The sequence below is a fragment of the Sardina pilchardus genome, chromosome 1, assembly GCF_963854185.1.
Source record: "Sardina pilchardus chromosome 1, fSarPil1.1, whole genome shotgun sequence".
Classification (NCBI taxonomy): Eukaryota; Metazoa; Chordata; class Actinopteri; order Clupeiformes; family Clupeidae; genus Sardina; species Sardina pilchardus.
Window position 1 is genome coordinate 45169674 of NC_084994.1, and position 20701 is coordinate 45190374.

General features: G+C 46.7%; 1 protein-coding gene across 6 annotated transcripts in view; it reads left to right on the forward strand.

The window, feature by feature from the left end:
- crebbpa (CREB binding protein a) overlaps nt 1-20701 on the forward strand; it is a 56962-nt gene that overhangs the window by 19353 nt on the left and 16908 nt on the right. For 4 of the 6 annotated variants that reach the window (XM_062545977.1, XM_062545985.1, XM_062546013.1 and 1 more), the window contains exons 3-13: nt 5174-5296; nt 6928-7282; nt 10487-10600; nt 11685-11906; nt 13188-13296; nt 13771-13893; nt 14117-14270; nt 14446-14584; nt 15376-15438; nt 15948-16069; nt 17561-17728. In XM_062545977.1, the coding sequence (XP_062401961.1) occupies nt 5174-5296; nt 6928-7282; nt 10487-10600; nt 11685-11906; nt 13188-13296; nt 13771-13893; nt 14117-14270; nt 14446-14584; nt 15376-15438; nt 15948-16069; nt 17561-17728 (1692 nt within the window). The remainder of the gene's footprint in view (nt 1-5173; nt 5297-6927; nt 7283-10486; nt 10601-11684; nt 11907-13187; nt 13297-13770; nt 13894-14116; nt 14271-14445; nt 14585-15375; nt 15439-15947; nt 16070-17560; nt 17729-20701) is intronic. The other 2 variants (XM_062545994.1, XM_062546004.1) reach the window with 2 other exon arrangements.

The window sequence follows — 20701 nt, forward strand, 5'->3', positions numbered from 1 at the left end:
AACGTTTTAGTTATTTTAAGAATCAGAGAATGCCCCAGTGGCCTATTAACAAAGTCTACAGCTAGCGACCATTTTTCCTGTGTGTGATGTGGTAATTATTGGTGTTAAAGCCACCAAACACAAGCAGTTTGGAGGAGTGAGTGGATAAAAGGGAAGAAAAAAAATCAGAAAACTGAAGCTAAAATATCAGAAAGCTGAAATATCAGGTCGTTGCAAAAGTGCTTTTTTTTTTTTTCCTTTAGCCTGAAGGAAGTGAAAGTGTCACAGGCTCGGCCTTTGAAAACTGCATACATAAACGGTTTTACCTGACTGGTGGCCTTGAATTAATTTTGCCTTTTAAAAAGGAGATATTGCCCAGGACAAGAAAAAATAGCTCTTCTATGGGCTGTGATGGATCCCATCAGCATTGAGAACAAATATTTAAGAAGTGTTGTTACACTTAGTGACATTGTGTGAAGTGGTACTTTAGCCATAATGAAACCGGTTGTGGTTTTTCTTGCTACTCAATGCAGACCCGCACACTCTTGAAGGTTGCGCTGCGGTTTTCATGTCGAGTGTCTGAAGTTCGTAAATCTCTTTAAGCGCCTGTTTTTACCCTCTCATGTTGTCGCCTGCTCTTCGTGTCCAAACACAGACAACGCCGACTCAACCACGGTAGGGTTCCCTTTCTGGCGTTGATCTCGCACACTCGTGATGTTCTCTGTGGTTTGGCATCAGAGGTAGACCTACTTCCAGTGCAGTTCTTGGGTTGAAGATCTGTTGGTCTCCTGCAGAGCGCGTCTGCCGTTTGACATCAGTGTGAGTGACAGCACCGTTAGGAGCAAAAGCAATCTCAAGGTGCAGCAATATATGAGTAATTCCTCAGGGATGCATCCATCACACACACACACACACACACACACACACACACACACTCCACAGGCACATTCTCCTCCCATCCATTACACCTCTACACTGCAGCCCTGTTTACCACCTTTGTCCTTCACACACACACGCACGCACATCCATCATGCATTTCACTCATTCATCGCTGATGAATTCATCATCGTGTCTACCTTCAAACACAGACACACACACAACTACCACTGACATATTGTTGGCCTCCCACATCGCCTGTCTATTCTTCGATTCCCTGGATCTTTCATCATGATGCAACAGTTGGTTGGCTTAGACCCAACAATATGCCTCTACAGCACCGCGGTCAATGAATCGACACAGTTTCAGTTTGAGAATCAGGCCTCCTCAGCCAGCTTAAGAAAAAGCCCTTAGTCGGAGGAGCCCTAGTTCTGCTGCGGACGTTTTCATCACGTCAGATACACTCTTTACTCTTGAGCAGACAGCTGCTGAGCAGCCCCCAGCGCCAGAGGCCGTCCCGTTCGGCCTGCAGCGGCGCTCTGTCTGCCGTCCTGCTCGGGAGACGATCCTGAAGATTTGGTGCTTACATTGTGGAGTTACCCGCTGCCCCACTGCGTTAAGATGGAAAAGGAGGGATTGGGGGATGCGTGCGCGTGTGTGTGTGTGTTGGGGGGTTAAGGAGATGAGCGGAGTGGGGGAACAAGGCGGAGTGCTGACTGAAGGAGCCTCTCAGCTGTGTGTGTGTAAAGCTGCCCCCCTCGCCACCCCTCTGCCTGCATTCAGCCTCTCAGCTGGGCCTCTGTCCACCCAGCCGGCCGGCCGTCCGTCAGCGGCACACAGGCAGCCTCCCGGCCAGCTGCGCCTCCGACAAGGACAAGGGGGCGGGGGGAGGGATGCGGAGGGAGAGAACAGGAGGAGGAGGGGTGGGGGGGTACAGGGGTCTGCGGAGGGAGAGGAGGAGGGGGTACAGGGGGCCCCTTCAGCTCCCAAGATTTCCTTCCTTTCTCTTTCCCTCCGGCTGAAGAGAGGAGACGGCTTGAGGCTGCCAAAAGCGGACGCTCAGCCCAGACAGCCAGCACCTCCATTCAGCTGGCCCTCTATCAGCCTGCTCTGGAAGTGGGTGGGGACTGTGTTTATGACTGTGTGTGTGTGCGTGTGTTTGTCAGTCAGGGTTCCTGCAAATCCCCAAAAGTCTTAAGAGACAGTGCATTCTTGAAAGCATTCTAGCAAAAATCTAAAGTTTTCAGACATTGTTGGTTTCCTATTATGGCTTTCATTTAGCCTTTTGTAACTTAAAAAATCTCTAACTTCTTAACATTGATGCTGAACTGAAGATATTCCACAGCTGTTGTGTGCCTGTGTGTGTTTAATTGTTTGGTTTTTGTTGTTTTTTTTTTCCAAGTTATTGTTAAGTTGGTCTTAAATTTCATTCTAAGTGGCATCAAAAGCCATCAAAAGTCTTCATAGCTATTTTGTAACGAATCACGGGCTGAATTGATATATTTTTTATTGTCCCATTTTGTGTTCACATGGCAGCATTTAGAGCAGAACAAACAATGTAAATAAACACTCCATATTAAACTTTTTTTCTACAAACAAACCCACACACGGATAAATTGGACACTCTGATCTTTGACAGCTAAAAGACCATCTCGAAGTTGCTTAACACCACAGCTGTGTTTTTCTGCGTGGTCTTCAACAGCATCTCCTTCTCGCCCCAAATATATATTATTATTGTTGTTATTATTATTATTATTATTATTATTATTATCGTGGATAGCGTTGGACATAATTCCATGCACCAGCATCAAATTGCCAGTTTGGTACATTGATAACTCCGGTTCGCACACTAGTAGGTTATCCCAACTAGGGTTGGGTACCTATCGCATTTGAACCGATATCGGTACCGGTGCCGGTGCCTGAGGTTCGGTGTCGGTATTCAACGGTATTTTTTTCGGTACCTTACCCTTACTGAATCTGTAACACCTTGTTTGTATCAACTACAAGTTCCACAAAATCAAATTTATACATTGAGAATGTTTTCAACACAATACAAACCCCTCTCATTTCTTAAGTAGCCTATGAACATGAACAATGGATAGTGGAAGTTTTTTTTAAACAGACTCCATCAAACCCAAACATAGAACAAATAATTAGTCCATTGGGTTATATGATGATTTAGCTATTTTTAGGCCATGTTCATGAAAAAAGCAATCCTTCCATCTTTGTTTTGTGCAATTTAACAGTAGGCCTAGCCTAGGTCAGCGGTATGCCAGGCATCATGTTTAATAAACCGCCCCTTTTTAATGAAAACATAGCCTTCTATAGAGTTTACAAATGGTTTAGAAGTTATTCATTTATTCATTCATTAATTACAAAATGTTTTAAAAGTTTGTTTTTTAACACCCCTCCACCATAGCCCTTTTCATCTCGCATAGGCTATCTCCTAGAAGCAGGTGGTATGCGTTCCACAGTTTGGGAATCCCTGGCGGATCCGGGCCAAATACATTTTGCTATCTGGGTAGATTATTATCCACTCCTTACCAGTTCTGTTGTTTAAATTACTTCGTTTCAGTCAGTTTCTAACGTGAGTAATAGGCTGGCGAGTTTGGTCGTTCGGTTATCCTTTGACTAATAAAACATTCCATGCCATCGTGAATTATTATAGCTCGTCTTGATGCAGCGCATTGTTCCACCTTGAAACGCTACGCATAGTCTGTCTGTCAGGTTTACTGTATGTGTAGGCTAACCAGCAAACTGTTGCGTGGGCCTACAACTTGTATAATTAAATTATAGCATTGCATCGGGGGGAGTGAATCCGTTAAATATGCCGTTTTAATGAGTCATATTTCTCATTCAAAATAACAGAGCAAAGCGAGCGACAGAGAGAAAATAGAAACCGTAGTATGCCAACAACAAAAGTTCTCTCAAAACATCGCGCTGCTCGCGTTGCTTGCTGTCACAATTGACAGCAATGAAATTAAACGAATTGTATCGTTAATGTTTGCTCGCATCGCGGTTAGGACATACAGTAGTTTCTATTTTTTTATGACCATCTATCTGCTGACTGCTTGGAGCAGCACAGCAAAAGCAAAGGCTACGGTCAATATCCTTAGAGCAAGTTGTCACGACAAATACAGCGAGTATTTGGCAAATAGCCTATATTATTAATGCTGTTAACACATCATTATCATCTCATGATACATTTCAATAGCATTCAAACATTTCTGTCACATATGCTTTGAACTATTTAAAGTCCTGTTTTACCGTTTTGAATGGATCCAGCTCACTCGCGATTCAGAAGATGGGTGCATTTCATTGCACTCCGTCAACTCTCAGTTTTATTTTAAGTTCTTACCAGGGATAGGCCTACTATTTTGATTCATTTATGCCTGCTCTTGGCGCAATACATGCAGGCTTAAATGGTGCATATTAAGTAAGCCTATTCACTTTAGTTTTTGAGACCGACATAACGTTAGCCTACACTCAGACATGACGTCAGATGGCGCACTCCGCTCCTGATGCACATGAAATTTAGCACCGTTCAATTTCACGTGAAGCAATACCCGGTAATACCGACGTGATTCGGTCGGTACCGGTAAAAGTACAGGGGTCGGTACCCAACCCTAATCCCAACCCAATAACTGATGAGCTTTACATGGAAATGAGCCATACAATGGAAAATCTTGACAAACAAAATGGCCGATCATGCGGTTTATTTGAGCATACAAAAGAAAAGGTTGAGAGACACAATATCTTGTGCTTTTTGGTGGGAATAAATATGTCCGTTATGTTACAATGAGTACAAAAATTTAAGCTGAAGCGAGTTGTCCCGCTACCCCGGCCTGATTGTGTTCTGTAGACGTAATACTCTAGGGTTCGATTGAACATAGTTGTACTCTAAACTGTACACTACTGGTAAATCATGTTGATTTAAATGTTGTTGTGTTGGTAAATGTTGTTTTTATTATATTTGAATATGTTTTTTTTTTTTAATCTAATCTGAGGGGCTCACACCTCTTCTTCCAAATAAGAACAAAAGTAGAAAGAATGTCTCGTTACCCATAGCTGTAAAGCTGTTTTCAAGGATGGGAGCCTAGACCCTTTTCCCCAAAAAATAATAAAATATATATGCAAAAAGTATGTCATAATGTTTTTTTTGGAGGACTTGCCGCTGACAAAGACCAAGTAGTAGCAAAATAATTGGTGAAAGTGGCTGTAAGATGATTAATACGCCACTTTCTGTGAATTTCTTGTAAGTTTTACTTTTCTGTACTTACCTCTCTCTCTCTCTCTCTCTCTCTCTCTCATTCTCTAGATGGGTCTAGCGGGCAATAGTAGTCCGTTTGGGCAGGCATATGGGCAGGGCACTGGGGCCAACAGCCTGCCCCCGTTCCCATCTGACCTGAAGGGAGCGCCCGTCACCAACGTGGCAAACCTGGTGAGTATCAGAGTCCTTACAGACCAAAAAGTTCTTGTGATGAATCATCAATGTCCTAGTTTTAGCAGTGCAAAGCTATCGATGGTAAAGTGATCAACCAGACCATGTTTCAAGACAATTGAAAAGGCAGAGTGCTTGATAATAGCACAGGCTATTGGGCAGTTTGTGTCCCTTGTGGTGATCATGACCGTCCATAGAGTTTTTCTTTCTTCCGGATTTTTCTCTCTCTCCATGAATGCTGATATGGCCAGACTACATGAAACTTGGTGGGCATGTAGCCCCACAAGGATGACACAGAACCGTTGTTTTTCGTTTTGATCCGTCGCTCACCGGCCACACTGGGCCCCCCGAAAGGAGGGTGGGCTTGACCGTTTTCTGTGAATGTCTCTAGAACTGTAGGGCATAGAACCCCGCGGTTCGAAATCTTAACGGTTCCTACTATACTAGAAATTCTACACGAAATTCTATACTACCGTGGATTACTATACTTCCAATGCCAGTTTCCGCTACACAGCGGCCGCCTTTACTCTCCTCCCGGCATCTCACTGCTAGCTAGTTACAGGTTCCAAGCTAGCCAACCTTACTTTGAACTGACACTTAAGCAAAACATTTAACAGTGTATTAAATCCGCTTGGATACGTTAAGGTTATCAACAAGTTAGTTATGCTTCCTTTCATTGTCAGAAGCTCACCTGAAAATAGACCATAAGCAGCTTTTAGGAACAATAATACACCAGTGGCAAATTCCTTAACGTTTTGCTAACTCCTGTACGTTTTGCTAACTCTTTTGCCAACACTTTGCTAGGCAACGTTTTGCTAACCTACAGTACTGCTAACAGTGAGTTTCACAATAAAAGACTTATGTATTATGTTTATCATGCACCAAACATTATAAGTAATTAATAAGTATGTATAGCTTGTACAAATATATTGCAGTTCATAAAAATAATAATAATTTAAAAAGACTGCGGTGTCGCGATAAAACCCGTAACCGTGATACTTTGTCTGGTATAGTATCATGGTTACTCATTTTGGTATCGCCACAACTCTAAGAATGACCAACTTTTTTTTGTATATTGGTCTCCAGGGGCCATGTCAGCACATCCCATATCTACTCATTTGAAGTATAGCGCCACCTAGTTAAAAATGAAAAGGCAAAACAGCTATGTGTTGTGATCGCAGGTATCTTTGGCTGACAGGTTCAAATCTGCACAAAATTTGACACCCCCTGAATGCATGGAAAGTTTTGTGGAATCCTGTTCATAGAAGGCCATATCAGCTACATTCACACACACCCACACACACCCACACATGCATGCACACACACACACACACACACACACACACACACACACACACACACAGGCATGCACACACGCACATAAACGCACAATGAAAGTTGTGGTTCTACACAGTTCATTACCTCACCAACTGATTCTTTGCAGTGAAAGCATCTTTGCTCATGCTTGATGTGTTTCCTTCCTGTTTTTCTTGTCCTTCTCACTTTCCCTCTCTCTATCTGTCACCCTCTTATCCCTCTGTGTCTCTCTCTCCCTCTTCCCCCCCCCCTCTCTCTCTCTCTCCTCTCTCTCCTCTCTCTCTCTCCCCTCTCTCCTCTCCTCTCCCCTGCAGTCCCAGATGCAGCAGCAGGCCTCGCCGCAACAACAGCAGCAGATGGGTGCCACCGTGGGCTTGGTGGCCCAGCAGCAGCAGTTGGGCGCTCCAGTGGGCTTGGTGGCGGCCGGTGCCGCCGCCACTGCCGGAGGTGCCGCGGCGGGCACCGGCGGGGTTGCCACGGGCCCCACGGCCGACCCGGAGAAGCGCAAGCTGATCCAGCAGCAGCTGGTCCTGCTGCTGCACGCCCACAAGTGCCAGCGCCGCGAGCAGGCCAACGGCGAGGTCCGCGCCTGCTCGCTGCCACACTGCCGCACCATGAAGAACGTCCTCAACCACATGACCCACTGCCAGGCTGGCAAGACCTGCCAGGGTGAGTCATCGCAAGGCGGGTGGAGCTTAGGAAGGCGGGGGCGGGTGGGTGTGTGTGTGTGTGCGTGTGTGCGCGTGCAGCCTGTAGGATTGTTTGGGTGCAGGTGTTGAGTGTGGTATATTATATGCATACAGTACATGTCTGTGGGTGTGCAGGGTTAGTGAGTTACTTTGTGGGCGGAACGGTAACTGGTGTGATGTGATTGGTTGGAGAATGTTTGGGTGAGCTGGGGTGCAGAATGTGGAATAGCTGGAGTGAGGTGCGGGTGATAATGGTATGTTTGGCTATAGCCGTGAAAGAGTTGTGTGTGTGTGAGAGAGAGAAAGAGAGGGAAAGAAAGGGAGACTGTTGTAATGCAGTAAGGTATTGGAAAATGTTTGTGTGTGAGAGGATTGAGTACCACAAGTGCCTTTTTAAATCTTGTGGATAAGGAGCGAGTCACTCAAATGCTAGGTTGCTTTAGGAAAACTGCAGTGTCTCTTGAGTTGGGAAGTGTTTCACAGCTGTCTGTGTTTCAGTTGCATTGGTTTTGTGGGCTTGCTGCTTAAAGAATTGTTAATGGTCAGTGTAATTATCATTTGCTGTGACAGTTTATGGCTGTCATCTTGCTTAGTTAGCGTCCCACGTGGAACCAATATTCTAATGAAGGAGTAGTTTGCATTTAACGACACGAAAGCTTCAGAGTGGATTTTTAACCCTCTCAGTGCTTTTATCTGTTGGGCATCCGAATATTGTCATCTGAGGTCTCCGGCCACTTCACAGCGTCCAATTCTGATGACCAAAAAGACCACACACTTCTGAAGCAGTGTATCTCAACACAGATGCACGATTCAAACTTGCCTTGCCGTCTCCTCCGTCTTTTTCTGTGAATGTCCTGCAAGTCATTGTGGCGTTTTATCAGCCTCTTAAGCGGCTCCATTTATAGCCTAATGACTACGTGGTGTGCCTCGGGAATGTTGCTTTGGCTATTACATGAGTCACCAAATGAAATGAAATGGCTCAGATAGATTAAAACGTGTTGCACATGCTAACACGGATCTTTTTTCCGGACAAATGCTCGTCTGTTTTGACTAAAGTTTTCAGATCAAAAGACAATCACTTAATTGATCAACAAGTGAATATAATCTGTCTCAGCTGGACCTGCGGTTGGGTCGTCGAGATGAAAGCGATGACATTATTAGAACGATGACTTGTGATTAACTCAATTCGGCCTCGAGCCGAGAACCGTAGCGCTGCTTTTTTTTGGCGAGAGCGTAAACATTGCGCCGAACACACAACACAAAGATGATTATCGCAACATCTGTCTGATGAGCCGGTCCGTCGGTGGAATGGAAGCGGAGTGTGGAACAGGAAGCAGATGTGGAGAGCGGGACAGATGCTCCTGTAGATGGCACGAGGGAGCGCTGGCTAATTGAGACGTACAGCTTCCCATTGTTCCCCTTTTTACGAACAGAAAAAGGGAGACCACACCGCTGCATGGCGACTTGTAATTATCTACGAGAGGACATGCAACCAGGGACATGAAATGAGTGTTGGCTCTGTGGGACGCCCCCCCACCCAAACCCCCCTCCCCGCCTTGATGTGCGCTGCACGAGAAATTGTCTTTGTGTCGACTTAGTGAGAACATGGTGCTATGCTACCTGCAGGAAACTTTTTGTTCTGGACTCCAGCCGGAGAGACAGATTTCCCTTGCCACACACACTCACACACACTCTCACACACACATACACACACACACACACACACACACGCACTCACGCTCAAAGGCTAAATCCACGCCTGAGGTGTGTGCCAGCTCATTTCCCCTCTGGTTGCTGCTGCCACACATGCTGCCCGGATCACCTGCCTCTTTCTTTTTTCCTCCTCTTGTTCCCCCTTTCTTTTCCTCCTCGTCCCCGTTGGCGCTCCTCGAGCTCTGCCGCCGCCGCCCGCCACCACCACCGCCGCAGTCGTTTACGGGGCTCCTAAGCCCCTCGGCAGCGAGCGAGCGCAAAGGCGGAGGCTTTATTAGAAAATGGAAGGAGACGCGAGGGCTGCGTCGGGATCTCGGGATCCCGCAGACGAGGAAACAGACAAAATGGAGCGTGTTGACATCAGCCTTTTAACCAGCAGCAGAGTTCAGCTCCAGAAAACACAGGGCCAGGCCCGTCGGGGTTTTTTTTTTTTTCCCTTTCCCTCTCCCCCTTTTGTTGTTGTTGTTTTGTCTGTTTTGCTCAGCAAAGCTGATTTCTCGTGTTTTTGTTCTCCATCGCGCTTGAGGAATTGCCGTAATTAGCAAAACCACCATGTCTGGTGCCATGTGCGATGCCAAATGCTGGAGGCGTCTGCGACTCAAGCTCCACGCTCGGAGCGACCGCTGCACCTCTGCAGCTCGTGTCTGAAGTCGTGCGGGCGGTGGGGTTTTGGGGGATCAAATGAGTGTGACTGGTGACGGCTGATCGCTGGCAGCCGGTGATAAAGGCACCCTGTCGTTATTAGCTATTCCAGAATTCGCCACAGAGTTTGCACGATCATGCCCCTCAGCCCTCTGCCTTCTCTAAGCCAAGAAACCTTGAAGGAGCTTGGACTGTCACAGCGCCTGCTCACACACTGGGGCCTGGCCAGAGAGCGAGAGGGGGAGAGAGAGAGAGAGAGAGAGAGAGATCCACAGGGAGGGAGGGAGAGAGAGGGAGGGAGGGAGAGAGAGAGAGAGAGGGAGGGAGGGAGATAGGGAGGGAGGAAATCCAATCCTCCAGGAACATGTCATGCTTCCCTTCGTGGCCAAACTCTGTGTGTTCCCAGTCATGGTTCGACGGCAGGAGCTGTGTTTGTGTTGTGTCGTGTTTTGTTCCCTCAAATACGGGCTCTTCCCTTGAGAGCCTCTGGTTTGCGTGTGTCTGTTTCTGTGTATGTGACCAGTATCCCGCCAGCCCATTAAGTGACTTGAGGGCCTTGTGGGTGGGATTGAGCAGTTTTCTACAAGTGTTACTTCTCGAGAGGCCTGCTGTTAATTGTGTGAATTTTTCAATCATCATTGCCACACAAGGACAGGAAGTGCTAGTGTAGATAGTACCACTCCCCACTCCCCCGGGTTCCCCTGAGATCAAATGTTTCGTCTACATGTCAATGTGTTCTCTGGAATTAATGTTCTCTCTCTCTCTCTCTCTCTCTGTCTCTGTCTCTGTCTCTCTCTCTCTCTCTCTCTCTCTCTCTCTCCCTCCGCAGTGGCTCATTGTGCGTCCTCCCGGCAAATCATCTCTCACTGGAAGAACTGCACGCGGCACGACTGTCCTGTCTGCCTGCCGCTCAAAAACGCCAGTGATAAACGCAACCCGCAGCGTAAGTCTCCCTCTCTCCTCCTCCTCCCATCCCCCTTTCTGTCTGTCTTTCTTTCTCTTTCTCTCTCTTACTCACGCTACATTTTATCTGATCTGCCTGTTGCCATGATGACAACCAGCAAATTTTAACAGGACCCAGACTCGAGATGAGGCCCTGGTAGTAGTGTGCGTGTGTGCGCGAGCGAGCGCACATGCGCCCCTGCTGAGTTTGGAGTTGGCTGAACACTGATTCAAGCATGAGAGCGAGAGAGAGAGAAAGAAGGAGAAAGCATCAGGGATGGCAAGGGATGGCTGCCACCATTAAAATCCCTCTGCTACCACAGCTCTCGTGTTCTTTCTCTCTCTCTCTCCCTCCCTCTCTCTCTCTCTCTCCCCCTCTCCTCTCAGTCTCTTTCTCTCTTTTTTCCTCTCTCTCTCTACCTCTCTTTCTGCGGAGCATCTTTCATCGCACTGCTGAGAGCAAAGGAGGGAGAGTGAAAGAGAAAGCTTGAGTTTGTTTCTCTTTGCTGCATTTATGTGCTGGTGAGCAGAGACTTTCTGCTGATGCAACTGTCGTCACTGCATGATTTATGTTCCCCCCCCCCCCTCTGTCTGGCTCTGGAAGAAATCCTTGGACTGAATTGTTTTCTTTCCAAGTTCATGTCTGGCTATAGCAGTTTTTTCACTGATGGTGTTTCCAACCCAAGAGAATAACATTGGCTTGGTGTGCTGAAGATGAACATGAGTTTTAATGTATCTCTTCCTCCCCCCATCTATTTCCTCTCCTTCTTGTGCTCACATTCTACCTACTCCACTCCATTCTCCTTTCTCATCCATTCCTTGTCTTTCACTTTCATTTTCACTCTTTCATTCTTTCTCCTGTCCATCCTTCCACCCCCTCTTCTCTGTTCTTTTATTCCCTTTTTCATTCATTTTGACCTTGTCTGTATTCCCCTCTCCACTCCTCTCTTACTCCATCCTTCTCTCCCACTCTTCTCTTACTCCATCCCTCTCTCCCACTCCTCTCCTACTTAATCCCTCTCTCTCACACTCTTCCTCCTCTCCTCTCCCTTACTCTTCTCCTCCTCTCCTCCTCTCCTCCACAGCCATGTTGAGTTCTCCCAGCGTGGGTCTGCCCAGCTCCATGGCGGCGGTGGTGGGGCCTGGCCAGCCCAGCACTCCCGCCATCAACAGCTCCACCACCATCGACCCCAGCTCCATGCAGCGCGCCTACGCGGCCCTGGGCCTCCCCTACAGCAATCAGCCCGCCACCACGCAGACGCCTGCCCAGACGCCCCACCAGCAGCAGCTACGACCCATCGGTCTCGGTACGCACGCCGGGCCTCGGCTCATTTCAGGGTGGGGGGGAAGGGGCAGGGAGGGCCATTTGGTCTTATAGGTTGTTATATTTAGTAAGACAGTTAAGACAGTTTTATATATATACTGTATATATGAGTCGCCTCTGATGAGAAAATGTTAACAGGTAGGGTAAAATGATGCTGATGATCAAATGGTCTAGTTTGAAGCTACATATTTGGCTCAGTGCACACATGTGGTTCAGGAGATGAGTGAGATGATGATGATAAGTAAATACATAGTTTAGAATGACTGATTAACATGATTCCTGTTCATTTGATGTGTGCTGGGTTTTTCAAAAAACCTTGTACCAAGTCTAGTAAATGGTTCAGATGTAATACCTCTTTTGGCCACTGGTAGAACATTTGTAGCTGTTCCAAGTTTGCCTTTCCTACTGGAAAGCTAGACATGCTTCACAAACACACACGTGTCTATGTCTGTGTCTATGTCTTCTCAATCATCTGTAAATTACATTTCCAAAAGCTGAATTATGCTCTCACAAACCTTTTGTTAGACAAGAGAAGAGAATGAATGGATATAATCTACTATAAGTCTGGTAAAGATGTAGTGGCTGATCAAATTTCAGCCAGCCTCTGAAGGGATCGACAATGTAGATCCTCGGTGGGTGTGTCAACACATAATGTTGCAAACATTGGTCACACTTTGTGTGCTGAGCTGAGCCTGCACAGGAGGACCTTCAGGTGTAGTGGAAAGAGTGAAGCTATTTTTGCTCATGGCTGATCTTTTTAAAATCTTGGTATTTTTTTAGGGCACTATTGTGTTAACACAGCAAAAGCTTTTTATGAGTGGTACTAGTTGGTGCAGAGTTCCACACAGCTCTTGCTATGCCTATCGTGAAGATGGCTGCCAGAAGTTTAGGTCAAAGACTCGTCAAAAGATGATTTTTGCACCAGCATCAGACATCTAGAAATGACTTGAAACAATTATTTCACACCTCCTCTGCATCACATTATTGATTTTCTTTTATACGGAATGGGTGTAGTTGTTCCAAGGAACAATTGGCAAATGCTTTTTATTGTAATAATAATGATGATAATAATAATATGCTCTAATTCTGTCCAATAAACAAGCCAACACGTAGTGTTAATGTAGCATGTTTCTACTTCAAAATAAAAAAAAACGAACACAAAAAACACACTCCTATCAAGCGTTCTCCCCCCCCCCCCCCTGTGCAATATGGGATGTTTCTAGTTATGGTGTCCTAACATGTGATTGGTTTTCTCTCTCCTCAGCGGGCTCGAATCAGTTGGCCCTGGGGGGAGGGGCGATGGGCGTGGGCACCTCGGATCCAACCAATCTGCACTCGGACTCATCACTGCCGTCCACGCTCAATCCCAACAAGTGAGATCACACCCCGTTTACAAATACACAGTAAACAAAAAGCTCTTATCTGGCGCATGTGAGGTAAACGCCAACAGCACACTTGTGGTCAAGTGTGTATCGTGTGGTCAGTGCTGCTTAGATGCCACGTGGTAATGAAGTGTTCTGCTGCTTTGCTAGAATGAATCGGTTTTCCCCAGTAAATTAGCTCTGCCATGCACATGTATGAATGAATGAAGGAACACTTTCCCATTTCCCACATTCCCCTCTCCCACATTCCCCTCTCCCACATTCCCATCTCCCACATTCCCATTTCCCACATTCCCATCTCCTTTCCATCGCTGTGCTTCTGTGCTTATTTTAATGGCGAGTAGCTTTCCAAGGCAGAGGAACACCACACCAGTCACACACGTTCTGCGTGCCTGATCTCTGTGTGCTGACCCCTGCGCGTGTGTGTGTGTGTGTTCGCGTGTGCCCGTGCGCCTCTCTTTGCAGTCAGCTGATGTCTGCCGACTCCGGGGTGGGCGCCACGGCCGCTCCGCTCTCGGCGCCGGGGATGCGCAAGGCATGGCACGAGCACGTCACTCAGGACCTGCGCAACCACCTGGTGCACAAGCTGTGAGTCAAAGAGAACAAGAAATATACACACACACCCACACACACACACACACCACATACACAACACACTATACATACCTACCTACATACACACACTATACATACACACACACACACACACTATATACACACACAGATGTGCATATCATATTATTTGTGTCATCAGTACTACTAGTATTGGGTTTTTTTTCGGTAGACTATAAAATGTTTATTGTTATTACTGGACGTCACTTTGGACATCCTTCTCTCCCTCCCTCAGAGTTCAAGCCATATTCCCCACGCCAGACCCCGCTGCACTGAAGGACCGCCGCATGGAGAACCTGGTGGCCTACGCCCGCAAGGTGGAGGGGGACATGTACGAGTCGGCCAACAGCAGGGTACGGAGTGTGTGTCTGTGTGTGTGTGTGTGTGTGTGCGAGAAGGGAGGAGAGTGTGTTTGTGTGATTCAGTTATGCAGGTTATGGATTGGCCAGTGGGGTCATAGTGTGAGCTGGAGGCATCAGTGACTTACTGGTGTGTTTGTTTGTTTGTTTGTTTGTTTGTTGGTTGCAGGATGAGTATTATCACTTCCTGGCAGAGAAGATCTACAAGATCCAGAAGGAGCTGGAGGAGAAGCGGCGCTCACGGCTGCAGAAGCGGATTATCAACCAGGCGCCCCTCAACCCAGCACAGCAGCCGCCCAGGCCTCCAAGTGAGTCTCACACACACACACACACACACACACACACACACACACACACACACACACACACACACACACACAGTGTCAACCCAGCACAGCAGCCGCCCAGGCCTCCAAGTGAGTCTTACACACACACACACACACACACACACACACACACACACACACACACACACACACACACACACAGTGTCAACCCAGCACAGCAGCCGCCCAGGCCTCCAAGTGAGTCTTACACACACGCGCGCGCACACACACACACACACAAAGTTTCAACCCAGCACAGCAGCACAACAGGCCTCCAAGTGAGTCTCACACACACACACACACACAGTGTCAACCTAACCCAGCAACCGCCCAACAGGCCTCTAAGTAAGTCTTACACACACACACTCACTCACGCACGCACGCACACAAACACGCACAGTATCAAATCACATGTATAAGCATGCTGCCTACAGCCTGTTGCCTGGTCAGCAACATTTCAAAGTGAAATCCTGCTTACTCACTCTCTCCCTCACTGACCCTTACTCACTCTCACTCACTCTGTTACACACACACACACACACACACACAATTTGTCAGGGGAACACATCTATCCTCACTGACCTGTCTTTATGTTGTGCTTCAGTATCACTTCTGGCTATTTTGCTCAGTGGTCTCTCTACCTCTGCCTCTCTCTCTCTCCCTCTCTCTCTCTCCTTCTCCCTCTCTCTTTCTCACTCACTCACTCTCTCTGGGTCTCTCTCTGTGGTTCTCACCCTCCTCCTCCTCCTCTTCTTCCTCCTCCCACTCTTCAGATGGACCTATGCCTATGCCCAATGTGCCAAATCAGATCATGAATCGCATGCAGGTCTCTCAAGGTACCCCCCTCCCCCTCTCCTACTCCTTCACAAGCTCTCTCCCCTGCCGCCCTAGCTGTTGCTGTTGCTGTTGCTTCACTCCTGTTTCCACCGCTATCTTAGTTTGTGTGTCTGTCTGGCCGTCCCTGTGTGTGTGTGTGTGTGTGTGTGTGTGTGTGTGTGTGAGCATTAGCATTATCCTGGCTGATTGTGTGTTTGTATGTCGGTCATTGTGTATTAGAGGCAGTTAGAGACACTGTGTGCACCTGCTTCAGAAAATAGATGTATATATAATGTAGGTATATGAATGAGTTGTTGTTTTTCAGAGTTGTTTATTTTATTCCTTTTAATCCCACAGATGCAAAGTGGGTCCACACATGCTTGCTTTCAGGATGCTTTTGTGAAGTGTGTGTGTTTGTGCTTGCAAGGCTCAGATATTTTCTATAGTGTTGCAACTCTTTTTTTAGTATGCGTTAAGTTATGTCGGTGTGTGTGTCTCAACCTCCTCTACTGTTTTGTGTGTGGCGTAGGGATGAACCAGTTCAACTCCATAGCCATGCAGAACGTGCCCATGACTCAGGCGCCCATGGCTGCCCGCGCCGCGTCCCCCATGAACCACCCGCAGCAGATGAACATCGGCTCCGTCCCTCCGGTCAGTACCCTCCTCTTCCTCTTCCTCTTCCTCCCCACCTCTGCCCAGTACCCTCCTCTTCCTCTTCCTCTCCATCTCTGCCCAGTTCCCTCCTCTTCCTCTTCCTCTCCATCTCTGCCCAGTTCCCTCCTCTTCCTCTTCCTCTCCACCTCTGCCCAGTTCCCTCCTCTTCCTCTTCCTCCCCACCTCTGCCCAGTTCCCTCCTCTTCCTCTTCCTCTCCACCTCTGCCCAGTTCCCTCCTCTTCCTCTTCCTCTCCACCTCTGCCCAGTTCCCTCCTCTTCCTCTTCCCCCACCTCTGCCCAGTTCCCTCCTCTTCCTCTTCCTCCCCACCTCTGCCCAGTTCCCTCCTCTTCCTCTTCCTCTCCACCTCTGCCCAGTTCCCTCCTCTTCCTCTTCCTCTCCACCTCTGCCCAGTTCCCTCCTCTTCCTCTTCCTCTCCACCTCTGCCCAGTTCCCTCCTCTTCCTCTTCCTCTCCACCTCTGCCCAGTTCCCTCCTCTTCCTCTTCCCCCACCTCTGCCCAGTACCCTCCTCTTCCTCTCCACCTCTGCCCAGTACCCTCCTCTTCCTCTCCACCTCTGCCCAGTACCCTCCTCTTCCTCCCCACCTCTGCCCAGTACCCTCCTCTTCCTCCCCACCTCTGCCCCTCCGCACGTCTCTCTCTTCTCCCCCCCTGCTGTGCACACGCACTCTCATTTCACTAGTCGTCACTCTCACTCTGTGTTCTTGCTGCCTGTGTACTGTTCAGCCATTGGGCTGAAGTTTTATGTATTCAGATCAATATTTTCTATTCTCGTGGAGATCAGGGTTAGTCAATGAAATTCATCCACCAGTCCAGAAGTGTGTTTCAAATCGGGCAGAATGTGCATTTCTTTCTAACTTCTAAATTTAAACATTCGTATGAAAACATTAAAACGTAGACCCAGCGTCCACTTTATCATAAATGCGCGCAATAAACTCGAAGCAACTAAAAACGGTTCACCCTTGTTTGCCCTTTTGAAAGCACATTAGGTAGGTTAGGTTAGTGTATTCAAATTAGGGCTGTTGGATCTCAAAATCCGATTTTCGATTACGATTATTTTTGAAATGACAAAAGGCAAGAATTTGTTTGAAATATGCTGTTTTTTATTGAACATTTTGCAAATAATTTCCCCATTGGGATTTAAGTGCAAATCTTGCCCTTATTAAACCATATGAATTATTAATAATTCATTTTAAATGATTGATATTAAGAAACTTTTTTGAACTTTTGCCGCAAAATTCAACACTTGCAAACATAAGTACCGTTATTACCCTAGTTAAAGTGAAAAATCGATTTTTACGATTTCACATTAGACTACGATTTAAAATAATAATCTCGATTACGATTAAAAATCGATTAATTGCACAGCCCTAATTCAAATGTTATGACATGTCACTAACCTGTGCCCAGTGAAGTGTGTTTGCCCCCTAACCGTGTGTGTGTGTGTGTGTGTGTGTGTGATGCTCAGCTGGGGATGTCCCCGACGCGGATGCCCCAGGGTCCGGGCATGATGAGCGGCCACACTGGAGCCATGGTGGGCCAGACGGCCAACCAGACGCAGTTCCTCAACGCCAACACGGCCATGACGGCCACAGTGGCGCTGGGCCAGACCGCCGCACAGGCAGCTGTCACACAGGTGAGCTGGTACACACACACGCACACGCACACGCTCGCTCTCTCTCTCTCTCTCTCTCTCTCTCTCACTCTCTCTCACTCACTCACTCACTCTCTCTCTCTCTCTCATCTTTCGTTCACTCCCACATTTGCTATCTTGAACACATGCACTCTCTTCCGTCTTTCTTCAGTATTTTTTGAGGTTGACAAACACACACACACACACACACACACACACTCTCACTCTCACTCTCACTCACTCTTTACATGCCACTATGGCATACTTCTATAAGCATCAGAATGTCTTCATCATTGACTTGAACATTAAGTCTGTACAGTCTCAAAAGTACTTATATGTGTATATTTTGTGTATTAAGCATTAGTGTGCTCACTTTAGGCTTCTGGCAAGACTTTATTTGTATCAGTACTGCAATCATACACAAAGTCAAAGTATCTGTCTACACTGCAACAATCATGCACACACACACACACACACACACACACACACACACACACACACACACACACACACACACACACACACACACACACACACACACACACACACACACACACACACACACACACACACACACACACACACACACACACACACACACACACACACACACACACAAACAAGCCCACCTTATATATACACTAAGGTGGCTGATGCACACCTGCTTGTGTAGTATGGGTATCAGTGTGTGTTGAGGTCTTGAGACTGCTGTCATGTGAATATACAGTTAAGCCCAAAATTATTAGCCCCCCTGAAATTTTGGAACATTACTCTAAAATTCTCCCTAAATGTTTCATCCCTGATCAAATTTTCAAAATCAAACATTCGCCAGTGTTATTATGTAGAATCTGGTGCATTTTGGAGTGTTAATATATTATTAGGAACGCTTAATCTCAAATTGTGTGAAAAGTGGAGTGGTCAAAATTAATAGCCCCCATGTGATTTTTTTGCTTTTAAACACACACGACCAACCTGTCACCTTTCAAGCCACACCTTTGCAGTTAGTTAATGTCCAGACAACACCTGAACACCCAACCAGCATTGATTGTTTACCTAAAGACTTCAAGGAACAGGCCTACAGGCACTTGAACACCTGACTGAGAGGGGACTGCCTTTAGAGGCATATTGAAGATAAAGGAAATCTGTCTGGACCTCAGAAAGAACATCATTGAGGCCTATAATATGGAGAAAGGCTATACTGTAATCTCTAGATGTTTCACAGTCTGTAGAACAGCCGTGCAAGGCATCATTACAAAGCACAAAGAGTTCCAAGTTTGTGCATAACAAACCTAAGTGTGGATGAAAATGCTAAATATCTCAATCTAGAGAGAAAAATCATCAGGGATGTTAGCAAGCAACCCTGCACATCTGCCAAAATGATAGTTGCTGACCTTGAGACCTCTGGGGTTAAAGACAGTAGCGAGGGATTTTTATTGTGGAGGCCTCCAAGGTCATCGGCTGAGAAAAAAAACATTACTCCGAAAGGGGCGCTTCAAAGTCAGACTGAACTTTGCCCATGCACATTTAAAAGCTAAAAATGAGTTTTGGAAAACTGTCCTTTGGTCTGATGACGTTAAACTGGAGCTGTTTGGGCACATGGATGTTGCCTATGTTTGGCGAAAAAAGGGAAGGCCTACAACCATAAAAATACAGTTCCCACAGTGAAGCATGGTGGTAGGAGCATCATGTTATGGGGCTGTTTTGCTGTCTCAGGCACAGGGAGCCTTGTTTGGGTGCATGGGATCATGAAAAAGAAAGATTATGTTGACCTTTTGAGGGATAACATCAAGACACCTGCTCTTAGTCTAGGCTTAGGTCGCCACCAGGTCCTTCAGCATGATAATAACCCAAGGCATAGTGAAAAGTGGTCTAAAACGCCCTAAAGGATACCAAAATCAAGGTGCTGGAATAGCCTACACAGAGACCAGACCTCAGCCCCATTGAGAATCTGTGACACGTGCTTAAAGCAAGAGTCCATACAAGAAAACCATGCCGTTTGGACGAGCTGGAGCTAAAGAGTGCTTAAGAGATATGTGCCAATCTAGTAAAAGACTATTCAAAGAAGTTGTTGTCATTTGAAGCAAAGAAAGGCTACACTATTGACTATAAATGGTCTGGGGGCTAATAATTTTGAACATGTCAATTCTTGCTTTTCTTGTCACAAATCAGAGCATGAGTAAATAATGATCATCAAACTTTGTGGGCATACTGTCTTTGCGCTTCTGTAATCATATAAACTAGGCACATTTTTGGAAATGGTCATTTTCATGTATAAACAAAGGATTATGTCTGAATTCATAAGGGGGGCTAATAATTTTGGGCTTAACTGTAATACAGTAGAAGCTACAACCAAAAAGTGGAGGTGGGCGCAAAAAAAAAATGTTCCTAGACTGCCGTGACACCTTCTCAGAGAGTGTCTTTGCACCCCTGCGTGCATCTGATATAAACTCAAGACTCGACCTTTTCCTGGGAAAAACTCAACTGGGTCTAAACGTGGCGAATGGATATTCACACTCTGAGGATGTGACTGGATAAAAGAAAAACAGTCCGATCCCATTTAAGCCACCAGATTTCATATATGCCCACGCCCAGCTCTACGTGACCTGACTATGTGTAAAAAGCACCGTCTTGACTTCTATTTTACCTTGACTATTGTTTGGTGGCGGCGAGCCAAAGCTCTCAAGACCAACCGGTGCACTGAAAAAGCCATTGTTTATTTGTTCTACTCTTGTGCGCATTTTCTGCACACCCCAGATCAAAAATAAATGTACTCACCACGGCGTGCAACTTAGGTGAAGAAACAGAACACAGGAGCACTCACAGCTGTGTTCATAGGGATGAAACATGCACACGTTTATAAAGGGAGACACACACGCTAACTCATCCCCCCCCCTCCCCTCCCCGCCACACTCTAACACACATGCTGCAATCCTGTCTCCCTCTGTACCTACCAAGCTACAATCTTGTCTGTGTATG